General features: G+C 35.8%; 1 protein-coding gene across 1 annotated transcript in view; it reads right to left on the bottom strand.

Annotated features, from left to right (window-relative positions):
• cdh23 (cadherin-related 23) overlaps positions 1-19,014 on the bottom strand; it is a gene marked incomplete at its 5' end in the record, with an annotated part of 91,874 nt that overhangs the window by 69,811 nt on the left and 3,049 nt on the right. The window contains 4 exons of the mRNA XM_084392210.1: positions 1,414-1,541; positions 1,829-1,934; positions 5,533-5,770; positions 6,620-6,684. Of these exons, the coding sequence (XP_084248336.1) occupies positions 1,414-1,541; positions 1,829-1,934; positions 5,533-5,770; positions 6,620-6,684 (537 nt within the window). The remainder of the gene's footprint in view (positions 1-1,413; positions 1,542-1,828; positions 1,935-5,532; positions 5,771-6,619; positions 6,685-19,014) is intronic.

Consider the following 19,014-nt stretch of genomic DNA (forward strand, 5'->3'; position numbering starts at 1 on the left):
TAAAATGTAATTTATTCCTGTGATGGCAAAACTGAATTGTCAGCATCATTGCTCCAGTCTCCAGTGTCACATGAAATCATTAATATGCTGATTTTGTGCTCAAGATTAATACCAGTTGATTTGTGTAAACCGTGATACATCTTGTTTTCAGGATTCTTTGATAAATAGAAACTTCGAAAGAACAGAATTATTTGAATGGAAATCTTTTGTAACCATCTTTAATGTAATTTTTGATCAATTTAATGCATCCTAGCTGTAAAACAGTATATATATATATATATATATATACATTCAAATAATTCAGTTCTTTCGAAGTTTCTATTTATCAAAGAATCCTGAAAACAAGATGTATCACGGTTTACACAAATCAACTGGTATATATACACTACCGTTCAAAAGTTTGGGGTCAGTACGATTTTTTATGTTTTTAAAAGAAGTATCTTCTGCTCACCAAGGCTGCATTTATTTGATAAAAAAAAAAAAAAAAAAAGTAATATTGTGAAATATTATGACAATTTAAAATGACTGTTTTCTATTTTAATATATTTTAAACAGTAATTTATTCCTGTGATCAAAGCTGAATTTTCAGCATCATTACTCCAGTCTTCAGTGTCACATGATCCTTCAGAAATCACTCTAATATGATGATTTGATGCTCAACAAACATTCATTATTGTTATCAATGTTGAAAACATGAAAGTTCAAAAGAACAGCATTTATTTAAAATAGAATATTTTCTAACATTATAAATGTCTTTACTGTAACTTTTGATCCGTTTAACTCATCCTTGATGAATAAAGGTATTGATTTATTTTATTTCTTTCCCCCAAAAATAAAATAAAAATTCTTACTGACCCCAAACTTTTGAACGGTAGTGTTTAATGTTACAAAAGCTTTAGATGCTGTTCTTTTGAACTTTCTATTCGTCAAAGAATTTTGAAAAAAAAAATTGTACACAACTGTTTTCAACATTGATAATAATAATGAATGTTTCTTGAGCATCAAATCATCATATTAGAGTGATTTCTGAAGGATCATGTGACATTGAAGACATGTAGAAAATTCAGCTTTGATCACAGGAATAAATTACACTTTACTTTATATTCACATAGAAAACAGCTGATTTAAATTGGAATAATATTTCACAATATTACTGTTTTTGTTTGTATTTTTAATCAAATAAATGCAGCCTTGGTGAGCAGAAGATACTTCTTTTAAAAACATTAAAAATCTTACTGACCCCAAACTTTTGAACGGTAGTGTATATATATATATATATATAAAAAAAAAAAACTCTTACTGACCCCAACCTTTTAAACAGTAATTTAACTGACAATCATCCCAACAGGACTGCCCTCTTTCATGGTGTATGTATTTTGGACATTCCCTCCAGAAGGCAGGTGCAGTACTCACAAACAGCTCTATGGTGACGGGAACAGTGCTGTTGAGGGACGGGTTCCCTCCGTCTCTGGCCAGCAGAGTCAGAAAGATCAATCCAGCAGGAACCTGCTCATAATCCAGAGGACGATTCACCGTGATGACTAAACAAACAAACAGGGGTTATGACATTCAAATAAAACAAATATAAAAACAGAAAAAAAACCAAATGCATCAGCCCATGCTTAGAAGACACGCAGCTATAATCCGTTTATGAAACACCAGAGGTCACAAAGGCTTCTCTAAAGGCATTTTCACGCTTTAAGGTGTTAAACACAAATCCGATTCCCCGCTAATGCACAGAGCGATGGCGAGAGCCTAATGTAACCCGTCAACAGCCTGAACAAGCAGTGAAATCGTATTATTAGGTGACTTTGATTTGAACACAGACCTGCATAGCCCTCCACCACAGTGATGCTGAAATATGATCTGAACTGAGAAGCGTAGATGATGGAGTAGGTCAGGATGTTATTGGGAGGAGAGTCCTCGTCCGTCGCCTGAGAACAACACAAAGAGAGATGCAGAAATTCGTCATATCCTCACTATAATGACTATCTCCAAACTAGTTTCCCAAACACCCCTACCGCCCCATTTGGGAAAAGCAGGTAGTGTCGCCCTCGCCCCCAAACTTAGTGTCGCCATTGGCCACAGTATCTGACATGTGACACTCAAGCAAACAGAGCAATGTCTAGTGACAAAGCAGTTTTGTTATTGTTAACTAAAACAAAAAATATATATATTTATAATTTTATTTAATAAGGTGATATATAATAAAGTGATATAAAATCCAAATATTTGATGAAAAACTTCAACTTAAAATAATTAGAAATAATTAAAAGCCACTGTTGCTTTTAGCTTGCTTAGTTGGGGACACTTAATATTCAGTAATATTATTGATTTGACTACACTGACACTATTGGATGAGATTAAAAACTTAATAATTGATCATAATTGATGATTTTTGCAACATCAACACTGTTATTGAACTGAATCAACATTGAAATGACTCAAAGTGAATGCCACCGTTGTCTTCTGTAGAGCTGCTTATAGCTGAATTGAACTCATTTCATAATTGATAAACTTTACACAGACATCGAACTGAACTGAATCAACACTGAAATGAATTGAGCTGAAAATATTGACACTTGTTTTCTGTAGAGCTGCTTTACAGCAGAATTGAATTCTGACAGCATAGATGATCATAATTTTCCTGTTTATCACTGTAAAGCTGCTTTGAAACAATCTGTTTTGTATAAAGCACTATATAAAAAAGGTAACTTGACTCGACTAGTATAGTATTATAAAATAAGTACTGTGCAAAAGTCTTAGGCATGTTAATATCTTTTTGCCATTAATTGTAATAATCCAGTGAGATTTGTGTATGCACAAGGAGTCTGACAACAGCCGGTATGATCAGATCTCACCATCATCGAGTCCGTCTGTGATTACATAAATCCAGAAGAACTGCGGGAACGTCTCCGAGACGCTTGAAGAAACCTTCCTGCAAAGCTACCTGAAAAACTATGCGCAAGTGTACCTGGACAAAAGCCGTTTTAAAGGGTCGTTACACCATATATTGATTTGAATTCGTTAATAGAAGTTAAATCATAAATAAATTCAATTTGTGATTTTATTTTTGAAAGCATTCTCACTTTACAGCATTTTAACACAAGTGCCAGTACTTTTCACAGTACTGTAGCTTTGCAGGAAGGTTTCTTCAAGCGTCTCGGAGACGTTCCCGCAGTTCTTCTGGATTTAGTCTGTCTCAGTTTTTTCTGTTTCTTCATGTAATCACAGACGGACTCGATGATGGTGAGATCAGATCATACCGGCTGTTGTCAGACTCCTTGTGCATACACAAATCTCACTGGATTATTACAATTATTGGCAAAAAGAATGTTTGGAAATGTAAACTGATATTTCCTACTGACACACTACAGCAAAAGATATAAATAACTGACTTAAAACCTTTTTTTTTGAGGGGGGGGGGGGGGGGGGGGGGTATTAACATGCTTAATACTTTTGCACAGTACTGTATATCTCACAAAATGTCAACATATAAAAGTCATTAAATGAACAGAAAAAAATGTATTATTAATTTTTGTCTCAAAAGAGTAGCATTTTAGTATTTTAAGGTAATAAAATAATTAATGGTATATACAATAGTGGCCAAAAGTTATGTCCGACCAAGGAAAATAGGCTTCTTCAAACTTTATTCAAACTTTTTATTTTGTATGCATGTTGTGAAGTTGTGCCTGGAGTGTAGTACTTATGTACGCATTCCACGTTTCAATTGTATCATTAATCATAACACAATGAAACATAACGAATTGTGTGGATGTCAAGGGCATACCAATCTTGCACTTATTATTCCCAGCATATAATTCAGTAAATCACTATGTGATTCAATAAATCACTATATTAGCTATATATTATTAGATGTTATTTTGTGGGTTTAAGTGAAATTGGCCAGACGGAAGGAGCTGCAACCAATGAGCAAATAGTTGAAATGACTAAATCTGGTCAAACGGTTTTGGATATCGCTCATGTGCTGGATGTGAACGGTCACAATGCACAGAATTATTTCAAAGCACTGCGACCACTGAAGAATGTAAAGTGCTGTGGCTGGTCAAGAAAGGCTAGAGAGCATTTTGACAGAAAGATGAAAATAACCTGAATGCAGGACCACATCAAAACAGCTTCTAAAGACCTGGATGAGACCTCCAACCTCCAATTTCATCTTGAACTGTAAGCCAAAGGCTATGAGAGGCTGGAATATTAGCTTGTGTGCGAGTGAATAAAGTAGTTTAGCTTTTTTTAGATTAGTTCATCTACTGAAAAAAAGTAAAAAATAAAAATGTGCATTTGCCACACAAAAAAAAAAATGGACTGGAGTGTGGAAGATTGGAGCCCTGTTCTGCAATCCGACAAGGCAGGGGAAACATAATGTTATTGGGGACTCGTGTCTGCAGCAGGTTTTGGAAGGATCTACAAAGTTGCAGGCACTTTGAAAATGGACCAATACTTGGGAATCCTACTGAACACAATGTCAAGTATGGAGGATCTGTTTGCAGATCAAATGTGTATTTTCCAACACAATAAGGATTCCAAACACACCGCAAATGCAACAAAGTTGCATGCAATGAAAGTGTTCATGCTCAGCATTTTGAAGTCTTCAAGTGCCTCCTCAGTCCCCTGACCTCAAAGCCATTGAAAAGCTTTGGGAAATTATAAACCTGCATTGTGAGAAGTCACGCAGGTCTTAATGAAGCTTAACTTTGGGAAGAACTTAAGGAGGATTGGAAATACGTGAAGCACGACACACGTGCAAAGTTGAATGAGTCAATGCCCAGAAGAATGGCTGCTGTAATCAAAAACAAGGGAGAGCCAACAAAATATTAATAACTTGTAGTCAATGTATGCTTTATTTCCTGTGAGTTGTTTGCATAATACAATAAAACCCCATATTTAATTATATGCTTGAGTTTGCCCTTCTTACCAAATAATTTTGTCATTTTAATACCTTAACCAAGTTTAGTGTATTCTTCTTCCCAATATAACATACTCCTCATATTTTGATAGTTTAATAGTTTAAGTGTCATTAAAAGCAAACATTGTGTAAATACCCCCTTCCAGACATCATTTTTGGCCTCTACTGTATTGAAGATGTTAGAAGATTATAAAAACAATGTGAACTGGCCGACATGCATAAACACATCGCCACCTGCTGGTCAGATAAGAGCAACATCTGCCATTAAACTGTCAATCACAGCTCAGATTAGAGCAGACAGCTGGAATTAAACACTAATAGAGACATACTGAACACTAACAGACTGACTGACCCACAATTACACATCAGAACAGGGCTCACATCAGAACAAATCTTTCTAATACAACTCTTCCCATCTATTCAGGTACATATTATTCACTTTTCATCATCCAATCAGTACCTGAAGAATAAAATCAGACCCCGTCCTATTTCTATCACTAAAGAGTTTGTTTTACAAACTTTGTTTGTGTTGTGAACAGCGTTTCCTCTTTCTAGTCTCTCTTCCTGCTGTTTTTCTAAGCTCCGCATGTCTTTATGTTTCTCACCCGGGCCCGGACGACCTGCTGTGGAGCCTGTTCGTTCTCCATGAGCGAACCTGTATACGCCTCCTTCTGGAAGATCGGCGCATTGTCGTTTACATCCATCACGTTAATGCGGAGACGTCCCGTAGTCTCCTCCCCTCCTCCATCACGGGCCAGTATCGTTAGAGTAAAGCGCCTCATGAGCTCATAATCCAGCCGGTCTCGCAGAGTCACCCAACCCGTCTCAGCATCCATTGAGAACCTGGGGTTAATACATGGAAATGAGTCACCATTAGTTCATTCATAGTTGCAAGAGAGGTTTAGACAAATCAATTAACCAGCAAATGAGAACTATGTTCAGAATAGCATAAGGCATTCTGCGCATATTCTCTAGCAGTATAGAGTAAGTATAGGCTACTTAGCACAGTGTAAGTGTTATTTTAGTATTATTTACAATGTATATACTATGATAGGATTTATTCATATTTTTGATTAGCTTTTATTTTTATATTTTCAACTTTAATTTGAACTGAAATTATTGTACTTTTGTTATGTGCTTTTGCCATTTTCTTTTTTGGTAAATATTTCTATTTAACTTGAATTTATTTTTATTTCAGTTTTAGTATTTTTAGAACCTTAACTTAAACTAATTTCAGTTAGATACCAAGGCAACATTTATATATATATATATATATATATATATATATATATTTTTTTTTTATCTAATATTTACAGTATTTTTTTTATTTCAGCTTTATTTCAATTAGTGTAAATCATTTTTAATAGATTTAGTTAACAATAACAACACAGCACAGTATGCAAACTGTGATAAAAAAATAGTGATGTCATGTGATAATGTAGCATAAACCTACTATGGCTTGAAATGTATATGTGTATGTATAATGTTTTAAAGAAAATAATATGCAGTAAAGAGTATGCTAGTATTCCATTCCAAACACAGCCATGGAAGAAATCAGCCTATAGGAAAAGGAGAGAAAGGCATGCAAATCTACAGAGATGTGGATTAAATTAATCAGAGGATATTAATGAATTAAACAAGACGCTGTATCAGTGTGAAAGGTCACAGTATGTTAATGAATGATAATCTCACTGGTCTGGCTCATCGCTGAAGTAATACCGAACCACTCCGAACGTGCCAATGTCATTATCCGTGGCCTGCAGAGAGACACACAAACAGAGAGCAATGAACATCAATAAGACACATACTCTTGGTCGTTTTGTATGTGAATGTGTGTGTTTGTGTTGAGTCTGTTTCAGTGTTTTAATATTGAGATGATGGTGTCAGCATCCCCTGTCCTACCCTACAAAGTACACTGTTCTGCACGATTAACGCTGACACACACACACACACACACACACACACACTTCAGTAAGGACCATAAGGGGAAGAACTCGCCTCACACCAGATGGGCTGGCATGAACCGGCCGCCCTGTCCTCTACCTTAAAACAACACAAGCTTTTGCTTCACCTTCCACTCTTCAATGGCCAGAACCACCTTTATAAAAGAGGAAAGCTTTTAAGTAAAAGAAAGTGAAGATAAGTGACAACACAAGTGGTCTCACTGACATGTTGACCCACACCTCTACTCTCACTCAGTGTTATTTTTGCTGCTGTTTAAAAACCTAGTGAACTGGCTTTCTGTCTGCTTGATTTGGAGCGCTCTACATAGACAGCAATTATGCATGCTATAATTAGTGCTCCTCGCATTAAGTGCATGGGCAGGAGTACAATAAAGTACATTAAAACCATAATATTATCACAATTTAAATATCCATTTTCTATTTGAATATATTTTGAAATGTAATTTATTCCTGTGACGCAAAGCTGGATTTTCAGCATCATTACTCCAGTCTTCAGTGTCACGTGATGCGATGAGAAATCATTCTAATTTGCTGATTTGCTGCTCAAGAAACATTTCTGATTATTATCAATGCTGAAAACAGTTGTGCTGCCCAACATTTTTGTGGAAACCAAGATTCCCAGAAGTTTGTATAACATTATAAATGTATTTACTGTCACTTTTGATCAATTTAATGTGGCCTTGCTGTACTAAATAAACAGAATTACAAACAATAAAAGTACTAACAAGAACTATAGTGCATAATAAAAACATGTTAAAATCTTCTCCTGAAAATTGAACAAAGTGTTTCCAGAAACCACAGTGACAGATGCTGGATTTGGCATCTAGTCAACATCACAAAAATGCCCCAAAATGACAATGCATTTGACAAATACATACAGCACAGGAATAGTTACAGAAATCCCAGTGAAGTAGATAGCGTACATACACGTAAAATGTGTGTGTGCTTGTAGAAATAAAGTTATTCAGTGCTGAAGGCAAACAGATTCAAACCTGGCTTGTATCTTTATGCAAATTAATACAAAAGGGTGAAAAAACAAGTTACCACAGAAACAACAGTGCAGCTGCGTATGTGTGTGAAAGAGAAATAGAATATGACAAGTGACGCTTTTCAAACACACACACACACACACACACACACACACAAATGCCACGTGTAACATCTGTTAGATCCTGATCTTGTTCTCTTTTTTGGAACTGATAATCCATCAAAGCAGATGTGGAGGTGTCTATTAGCAGCACATTTGTTATTGGGGCTTGATTTGGTGGGCTGAATCTGATCTGTAGACGTTTCCGCAGCTATTTGCTGTAATTATACACATACACGGTCGCATTCTCAATAGCCAGACTTTGCCAATATTCAACGTCTCGTCCAATTTGCAGCTTGATCCTGCCAAAAACCAGCCACTTAGAAGGGAAGAGACCATCTGATGGCATTTAAAGTAACCAACCATAGTTAGTTTCCTTACCTGACCTTTTACACATTTAAATCAATGAGCCCAGGTTACACAAACATCATTAGACACATCAGGGGAAAATAAGTATAATATCCAGCCACCTGAAAATATAAATATAAAAATATGTTTATGAGGATTTCTTGTTTACTTGCTAGGAAAGGCCCTGATATACTCAAGGCAAAGTTATTTTTCGTTCTTCGCCTTGGGGTAAAAAGAAGTTTGAAATATGTGAGCAGCGGGATACCGTTAGCGAATATCCTGACGTCACCCATGATGCTGAGAGCGGCGTTTAGATGAATATGTAAATATGTGCTGTGCACTTTCCTCTCAATAACAACATAAACACACAACTGAAATGACAGCGGTGGGAAAACAGTAGTTTAGAAAGCATCTGATCAAAGCAATGTGCATGTTTGTACTCCAGTAAAGTCATGTCACATTTATTTATACAGAACTTTATACAGTAGATTGTTTAAATGTTTAAAAACAAGCAGCTTTACAGCATTAAACATGAAAAAATAATGTTAGTGTCTCTTCGATAAGAATGACAACTGCATTTTCTACTATAAAGCAGCTCACGGTTTGAACAGCCCGACCTCGACGGACTGAACAGAAGAAAGGAACCGGAATAGACGTCCACGTTAAAGAAGGCGGAGCCTCAGAGCCACACCTACCTATTATGTAATCGCCATGGACCAATGATAGTTCGAAGGTGTTTACCAGTCAGAGCAAGCTGTTTTGAACTCCCGAAAACAAACGCAAAACTAATTCCGTTTTGTCCGGATTACCTTAAAGGGATAGTTCACCCAAAAATGAAAATTCTGTCATCATTTACTCACCCTCAAGTTGTTTCAAACCTGTAAGAATTTCCTTTTTCTGCTGAACACAAAAGAAGATATTGTGAAAAATGTCCGTAACCAAACAGTTGATGGACCCCATTGACTTCCATAGTAGGAAAAAAAAAAATACTATGGAAGTCAATGGGGTCCATCAACCGTTACAGACATTTTTCAAAATATCTTCTTTTGTGTTCAGCAGAAAAAAGAAATTCTTACAGGTTCGAAACAACTTGAGGGTGAGTAAATGATGACAGAATTTTCATTTTTGGGTGACCTATCCCTTTAAAAGATATTCTCTGCATTTCAATAATAATCTGAAATAACTGTATTTTAATCCAGGGTTCTTAAAAAAGTAAAAAAGTATAGCCTTAAGTCTGGTCTTCAGCGTTTATATAGTGTTTTATGCTACATTCATGGTTATTCTTGCAGGAGTCTGCCTGCAAAGTCTATATTTGGTGTTTGTCGCATTTCAAAAAATCCTTTTTGATGTGTGTGAATCCTAGCGCTCATGCCTGTGCAGTGTGATGGACTCTGTTCCTGATTAAATTATTTTTGGCTGATTCTCATTGAAATGGAATGTCAAATCCGATGTTCTTTAACAGCTATGCTTAATTTTTTTGTGCTGATGTTAATGTCAAAGTAAGGGTATGATGTAAGAACTTGTTGTTTAATTTCTCTTTCTCGTGAGCTCTCTCTGATGGATCACGGCTGGGCGCTGGTAATGTGGTTTCAGTTGACTGGCGCTGCTGCTGGTGTACAGGGTCATGGAGTTGTGTGAGTGTGTGCTGCTGTCAGTGCCACTATTAGAATCCATGATTCAAACGTGCCCTGATGATGACCTCACCCTCTGTGTGTGTTTTTGTGTGTGTGTGTGTGGATTTTGACCACCGCTCGTCTGGTGCCACGCTACAATGTATTCAGCCAACCGGCCAAAAGAGTTTGTTAAAAAAAAAATACTGCCAGTTTCACTGTGGCATGGACCGCAACGTTCACTTCTCTCATCGTAATAACCAAATAAATAGCCAATGAGCTCATTGTAAACCTGTGAATGGATTCAGCCAATCACTGTGAAGAGAAGAAACAAACAAACAAGCAAATAAAATAACAAATTAACCAACAAAACAAAATAAATAGAAAGAAAGAACCAAAAAAAAAAAAAAAAAAAAACACAATAAAAAAAATAACAAATGAACAAATAAACTAAAGAAAGAAAAGAAAAAGATCAAACAAACAGATGTACATAAACAATGTAAAAGGAAAAAAACAGACCATTAACATCAACAAACAAAAGATGGAAAGAACAAATGAAAGACTCTATAGTCTACCACAAACTTTTCCACAAACGAACAAAAAAGCGAACAAAATAAATTTAACAAACAAAACAGAGACAAAAAGAGCAAACAGAGAATGAACAAACAAATGAACAAAGGTAAGAGCTAAGGTAAGACCAAAAGGAACAAACAAGGAAAGAGAAAACAGACAAATAAACAAACAAACAAAAACTAGAAATAAAGAACAAACGGATCAAACACAGTCTTTCTTTCGTCTTCTCTACAGCCTTGTTTTACTTTTTCACAAAGAAACAAAAAACAGACTCATAAAAATATGAATAAATGGAAAATAAAAACATGCACAAAATCACACAAAAAAGCAAAAGAAAAGAACAAAGGAAAAAGAGAAAGAAGAAATAAACTTATGAAATTACAAAGTTCAGGATAAATGACCAAAATAAACATACAAAGAGCAAATAAACAACTGAACAAACCAGCAAACAAAAAAATAAAGAAAAAATAAATGAAAAAATCAATTTTTCTCTCTCTATTGTTCTCTCTATTGCTCCTTCATGCCCTTTTGCACAAACAAAATCCTCCCCTTTCTTGTGTCTTCATGCCCTCACAATTCTCTCTGTTTCTCTCTCTCGGTGTGATTGACAGGCCCATAAGTGCAGTGATGACAGTGCTGGGCTCCAGGTGTTAGTGTGACAACAGTCGCTACCATGACAGGAGACTTAATGCAGGTCAGGTGAGATAGACAGGGATCAGAGCGGAGAGAGGACGGCAGAGGTGATAGCATCTCTCTCTCTCTCTCTCTCTCTCTCTCTCCTCCATCCCTTCTTCCTGCTCAATCTGGCAAAGACACACACACCTAAAACTCCAGACAGCAACCCAACAGATTTACAAAGACACTAAAACTGCAGTGAAAGAGCAGAGTACCAGCCTGAAGAAAGACCTAAATGTGCACCTGATAGTTTTTGACCAAACCCTGAAAAGACGATTCTCTCTAACTGACACATGTCAGACAACATCTCAGAGTGAATGAAAGCGGAAGTGACACCAGGGTGAGGAGAAAACCCTCAATAGAGATCTAGCTGTGACAGATGAGACAAGAGACCATCAACACAACCAAAAAGTCTCTTTTCATTCACTAAGACCAAACACCCAACAACAGTTTGAGCCATGACCGCAACAGAAAATATTTCAATACAGTATAAATGTTTCAGTTCTGGAAGCAGCACAACTGTTTGCAACATTGATAATAATCAGAATTGTTTCTTGAGCAGTAAATCAGCATATTAAACTGATTTCTGAAGGATCATGTGACACTGAAGACTGGAGTAATGATGCTGGAAATTCACAGGAATAAATTACTTTCTAAAATACACTAAAACAGAAAAAAAAGTAATTTTAAATTACTACAATATTTTATAATATATAATTGATATGATGATTAGATTTTTAGATCCTGGTATTATGTTAATTTGGAGTCAGTGATTTAAAAACAATCAACTGAAATGTATTGAGCAGAAACACTGAGTGGAAATTTGTTAACTTTGTATAAACCATATAGTTCACTCTTTGAAAAAACAAAAAACAAAAAAAAAAACACATTGGGTGACCTTAATGTCAAGTTTTGAGAGATACTATTAACTACTTAATTAATTTGATGGAATAAGTTTCCTCAAATGTTTTGAGTCAATTCGACTTATTAGGACACTCAGAGGAGTGTGTTTGAGAGAGAGTATTAGTCTCGGTGGTGAATCTGTGACTAAGCTGTTAGTGACACATTAATCCAATGGAGCAATCTGCCAAAACACACACGCAACACACCCTAAGGGCCTCGCTAATCTACTGAGATTAGCAGAGAAATGTCTCCAGAAGTAACAATCGGGCTAAACATTCTTATGGGGACGTCCAAAGGAAAGGTGATTCATAATGAATAAAAAGCGGTTTTAAAATATCTTTTAATTCATTCTAAAGCAGCAAAAAGTTTTAATTTAGGTTAGATGGCCTGTGGAATTACATTTATTTAAAAAAAATAATAGAATTCTATGGTATGTCCTCATTTGACAAAGCTTGGAAAAATACATTTACAAGTGTATCGGAACACATTAAACATAAAGGGCATTTACAACATTTTGTCTTAAACATCTCTATCAGAAAAACACAGTAATATAATGCCAGCTGTATGCCATAAGCAATCTCTTTCACACATACACGCGCATTTTTAAACCAATCAAAACTTGCAAAATCATATAAATCTGTATTATCCTATAACCAGTCCCATACATGTCCAATTCACTGTACTGTACAGTAGTGGTCAAAAGTGATGGCTGGTCTAGGAAAACTGACCCTTCACCCTTTATTCAAATATTATTAAATATCTGTTACATGGTTTTAAATTTGCATAATTGTGCTTGGAGTCAATTTTTTTATTTGTGCCAAATTTCAGAAATCCAATGAAATATTAATAACTGATTAATAAAAAATTGGCTGAGAAATTATCCCCAAAAGACAATTTAAAGTCATTATTGTGTTAAATGAGAAAAGCATCAAATAGACATTACAAAAAGTAGCTTTAAGAAAAACTTAACATAAGAAAAAACATTTTTAATTTGATTCAACAGAATGTATTACACATAAACTTGGAGACGCACGATAGTTGCTCTGGCTTTATCGGTAATATTTATTTATTGAACTGTTATATAAAATCAATATCATATTTGCACTCATTCTATCCAGGAAATGTGAATAAAAACTCAGCATTTTTGTACATAATTATATATAATTATATCATTTATTATGATAAAATAAAATAAAATCATGCAAAAAACATCACACAACAGGAAAGACAAGTGCTGCCTCAGGGCGATGTCTGAGTCTTATCAACTGTTTACTGAATAAACCTATTACAGCAATTAAATAAACACACACACACACGCACGATGAACGTCTTAACGAACTGGAGGACCGTGATAAGAAAATGAGTAAAAGAGTGATTTAAAGAGAGAGGAAGAAAGGGAGGAGAAAGAAGAGATGTGCTGTGGACTGAGAGAGAGAGAGAGATAGATCAGCTTTCCGTTCACATTTGGCCACAACAACAACAATAAAAGAGGGATTAAAACGAGTGTGACAAGAACAACACAGCCAAATTATACCAGAATAGACAGAGGAAGAGAGACGGAGAGAGAGATTTGGCAATATGAGTATATGAGGTTTGAATATAGCCAGCAGCTATACTTTATAGACAGATCATCATCAGCTACTGTCCTCCTTGCTCTTTATGATTAAAGAGGAAAAAATTAAGAAGACTGTACGCAAAGAATGATGAGAGAAAAATTGAGAACAGAAACCCAGATAAAGAAATATGACCACTTATGTCTACTAGACATACTATAGATCCTCTCCTCTTCTTAATTAACTGTACAAACTGTATATTCTATCCCCTACACCTAAACCTACACACACACACACGGGTTTCCATGTTTTATGGGGACTTTCCATAGACATGATGACGATGTACCAAAAACGAACGAAACGCCTCAACCTAAGGAGAAATATGCGAGTGAACACAAACAAACCACAATAACACACCCCAAAACACACACACACTCAAAGGGACATAAATCCATTAGTGCTATAATGGCTGAAGGAAAAGAGAGTGTATAAATGCAAGTGAAAATAATAAATAGGATATGGAGAGAGACAAACAAACCACAGCCAAAAGACACACTGAAAACAAAGAAGCAATTTAGCAGATATGAGCTGCCCTCATCTCATGAGACACATACAAACTAAATCACTATAAATATTTATAATGATAACCACTGCCATCACTGATAAATATTAAACAATGTCTCTGAGTGTGTATGAACGCCTTATCAAACACACAATAGGTTATGTGTATATGGGGGTTTGTGATGCACAACTTTGTGATGCACAACTTTTTGAAAATAACAAATAGATTTAGAGAGAGTTGTTCTCAAAAGAAGTGATAGAAAAAAATCTGTCCATGGAATAAATAAAACCAGTAAGATTATGTAGAAAATTACTATTAGAAGAAAACATGTAAAAGATATGAATCCACAATCTGACTTGTGATGCAGCCAGGAATAAATCATACCATGTTTGTTCAACTGAGACTTTTTTTCCTCCATTTCTGTCATTTAGTTTGCTTAGTTAGGGGTTTAACAGATACTTAATAATCAGTAATTCTGCATTAACAATTTGACTGCACTGAAACTTTTGACAAATTTGAACTGAATTGAGTTAGACTATGACAGGTTTCTGCAAAGCTGCTTTATAGCTGAATCAAATTTTCATAATTGATGAATTTTGCAACATCGATTCTGTTACTGAACTGGATTGAATCAACAATGAACTGACTCAAAGTGAATAACGACACCGTTGTCTTCTGTAGAGCTGCTTAAAGATTCACTGAACTCATTTCGTAATTGATGAACTTCACACAGTTATTGAACTGAATCAACACTAACTGAATTGAGCTGAAAACCTGACATATGAGAACCTTTACAGCAGAATTTGTCTCACATTTGATGATGTTTGCATAATCTATTGTTATTTTCCTGTTTTTTTTTTCTGCTTTCAACAATCTGCACATTAGATATTTAAACAACAACGACCCCAAAAACTACACTAAAATCACACTTCATGTATGAATCCTGAATATCAAACCAAGTGGCATCTGGTCAGTGATATACATTGTGTGAAAATATTTCTCTCAGTACACGTATTATTTATGACTATATAATTTATGACTTATAAACTATATACTGTGTTCATTTTAATACAAATGTTTACACCTACTTTTACAAATTTGAAATCTTTAATTTGCTAAATCAAATAAAGCATACATGAATGTATACTATAAAGTGTACTATAAACTATAAAGTGGACAGAACAAGTGACTCTTCCTAAAACAGGGTCCAAAATCAACACTTGTCAACTGCCAAACAAGCAAACAGCAAATCAGCATATTAGAAGGATCATGTGGCACTGAAGACTGAGGTAATGATGCTGAAAATTCAGCTTTACCATCATCACAGGAATAAATTACATTTTAAAATATATTCAAAAAATTGTTCACAACTAGAGCGTTTCTGTCAGCATCATGTGACCAATTTGAAAACCACACAAGTAGAGCTACGTTCGCAAAGCTTTAATGATGGGGCTTGTAGGGATACAGCTGGGGAAACACCACCAGGTAAACGACTGCTTACTCACTATTTTTCACAGCGAATGTGTTGGATCCCCTGCTTTAACAGCTCGTGCAGTAATGGCGCACCGTGAAAGGCCATGCTATTGAGCCATGAGTCTGCTGCTGATTTTACGGGCCCGTGCTTGCAGGATCACAGCACTAAACTCACTTAATGAAATAATAGAGCTTTTATGACCATGTTAAAAAGATAATATGAACGGGTAATAAGTGATCGTTAAGGGTTAATGAGGCTATATTTATGGCGTCTGGAATAGTGCTAAAGGGGCCGTGTCATTGAAAAATTGAAGAAGAAAGGCTTTTCTTGCTCTTTTGAAATAAAGAGGTTAAAATGTGCTCTGTGTAGTACCTACGGCTCTGCATATCTTTCCAAAGAATCCCAGCATTAGGAAAGAGTAAACCCGACAGCAAACCTGACCTACGTGTTTCTCATTTCAGATGTGAAGAGTTTAGCATAACAGTGCTCATTTACATAAGATGTCTTAAAGGTAAAGGTAATTCTAAAGGAAAGTGATCATGAAAAAATGTTTTTGCCACAAGAAATCTTGGATCATTTTCACAGACCCCCAAGTGATCCCACTGGCTTTTAATAGGTACTCTCTTTAGCGCCTGATTACAATTCCTACAAAATCATGTTGTGGTAAATGCTGTTTAAACTACATTATAATGGCCATTACTGTCTGTATTAGTTAGCTTATGTCCTAGAATAGCATACAGATACCCAAATTAGCCTGATATCTTAGTTTATACATGCATTTGCACTGACCACAGTCATCTTTAATGTGTTAAATTAAGTGTTAAATGTCCAAATATTTCATTTAAAAAAGGAATGTAATGATGTTCAATTATTCACTTAATAGGCTACTATTATTATTTATTTATTTTAAATGAACATCGTTCGTATGTACTTAGTATAATCCTTAACTGATAGTTGATATAGGCCCAATTTTGAGGGAGGACCCGATTTGTCATGACACCGGCCCTTACATATTTCCAATGATATAGCATTTGGGCCATTTCATTTTCAATTTAATTCTGTTTGGTGGCATTAGTGGCATAGAGATGAATGAATTGTGGAGTGATATGGCCTTTGGGTTTGTGAGCTCTTCTTTTAAGGGAGAAAGTGTCTCAAGTGGTCTTCCAAACACACTGATAGCTCACAATCCAGATACTCAGAGTCTAAGCTCTTTGGGCTGGGTTCCCGGGCACAGATTAAGTTGAAAGAAAGACTAAAAACAGCATTTAAAGAACAATCAGCTCTGACAGAGTGATCTGCTCCAGCACTTGGCTTAATGTGTGTCTGAAAGTTTTCTTGAAATAAAAAGAAATATATACTAGTAGGGGTTGAACGACATGAACAATGGCATTGAATATGGCAATGTTAATGTATTTGGTACTGGCGGACTTGATCTGCTACGCTGCTGCAAAGCAAGTATGGACTTGCTACTGCTAATAGATAAACAGACACGCTGTGAGCATGTAAGATATGCTGCTGCTGCTGCATAAATAGACATACATAATCCCATAGCAGATCTAGGCAGGTGGAGCTGGGGAGGTGGAAGGTCTGTCTATCTATCTATCTATAATGGTTAGCTAAACAACAAGCAAAATGTACTGAGTGCAACCTAAAATGAAATTATAGTTTAAACAAATTGAGAAAAAAATGAGCATTCATCATAATGAGTCAGAGCTGACAGGTATCTGACAGTTATGTAAATGTATATGTTGGAACATATGGATGTGTGTGAGTGTGTGTGTGTGTGTGTGTGTGTGTGTGTGTGTGTGTGTGTGTGTGTGTGTGTGTGTGTGTGTGTGTGTGTGTGTGTGTGTGTGTGTGTGTTTTCTTTTTCTAAACTGCTCAAGTGAGTTAGCAGCAGCACATTAGCAGCAGTCCAGACATCTGTTTAACACACACAGAGCCTCAGAGAGAAAATAAGAGGTACAGACACAACTACATCTGCAATTCCTGAAGGAAATAACAATGACTGCAACGCTGCAATGGGAAAGTGTTAAAGGTTTAGGTGAAGAATCTAAAAACACAAGAATCAACCAACTGTTTAAAGCTCTTTATAGCAGCTGTTTGAAAGCGATGGTTGGTAAAGAAAAGAGAGAATCGAGATATTACAAAAGAAAACAGAGAAAAAGATAGAACAGTGAGTAATCATAAGGCTGCTGCCACATAGCTGTGTTTCAGCTACTCCTCAGGGCATTGTGGGTAAAGTTACTACTCTATTGACTTTACAGGCCGTTACATGTCACGAGGGAACCAGTGACAAAGAGCAGACAGCATTTATCGACATAAAAGACTCACTGCCACACACGATTGCCTCATCAGAGATGGAGAGAGAACAAGAGCTAGAGATGCCATTACATACAAACCTTTGGGGTCAGTAACAAAAATGCAATTTATTGAGGATAAATTCTTTATTCAGATTTTGAGTTAAAAGTGTGTCTTGGACACCATACACATAAAAAAAGATGTGTAAAAGAGACAATTTATCTTTTTTTTTTCTTTTTCTGAACCGTATTATAATGTGAGTCAAAGTCTCTCAAAACAGTCATAATTTACATGTTTCACATTCTCTGACCCTTTTATGAAACTACCGTACCTACCTTTAAGCTGGTTGCATGCAAATTATGTCTGTCTTGGGATTTGATTGATTTAAAAAAAAAAGGGGTCATTCTCTTTTTTTCCTATTGAAGTCCACTTATAATGTTCCACTTATAAACATCTAAAGTCCAACTAAAATGATCAGAGATGTAGAAACGTCAACCAGTCTTTTCTAATGTTGGCAATGAGGTAATAATACCTGCATTTTTTATGAATACATTACCTTGCAAATCCATCCTAATCACAGGCCAAATTTCTGACAAGTTATTTGCCAATGAATATGTTTGTTTTCAATAAATGCATCTTTTGGACTGCAGAGGAAGTTCTGAAAGTTACAGAGCGTTTTCAAAGTACACCACGCTCTTTGATCTCAAAAGATCAAGGAAAACTTGACTCGTCATAATATGACCTCTTTAATATTAAACAGAAAAGTTTTGTTTAAAAGTTCAAAGTGGCTTTTCCAACAAATGGCACCATGATTTCAGATTTTTCATGATTTTTTTCTATGCATCTAAGCTCTTGGACTGCCTCCTCACAATGCAGAAGCTCTGAACTAGAATGAGTTTTTATGATTAGGAGGACTAGCCAGCACAGACACCAGTCCAGCACCTGAATCCAGAGCCTGGACTGCGTATCGATCAGTATTGATCTCCATAGCGTCCATGAGTGAGAGTGACAGAGGGAGAGTGATAATAGGCTGAATT

Source organism: Rutilus rutilus (assembly GCF_951802725.1).
Source record: "Rutilus rutilus genome assembly, chromosome: 20".
NCBI classification, from domain to species: domain Eukaryota; kingdom Metazoa; phylum Chordata; class Actinopteri; order Cypriniformes; family Leuciscidae; genus Rutilus; species Rutilus rutilus.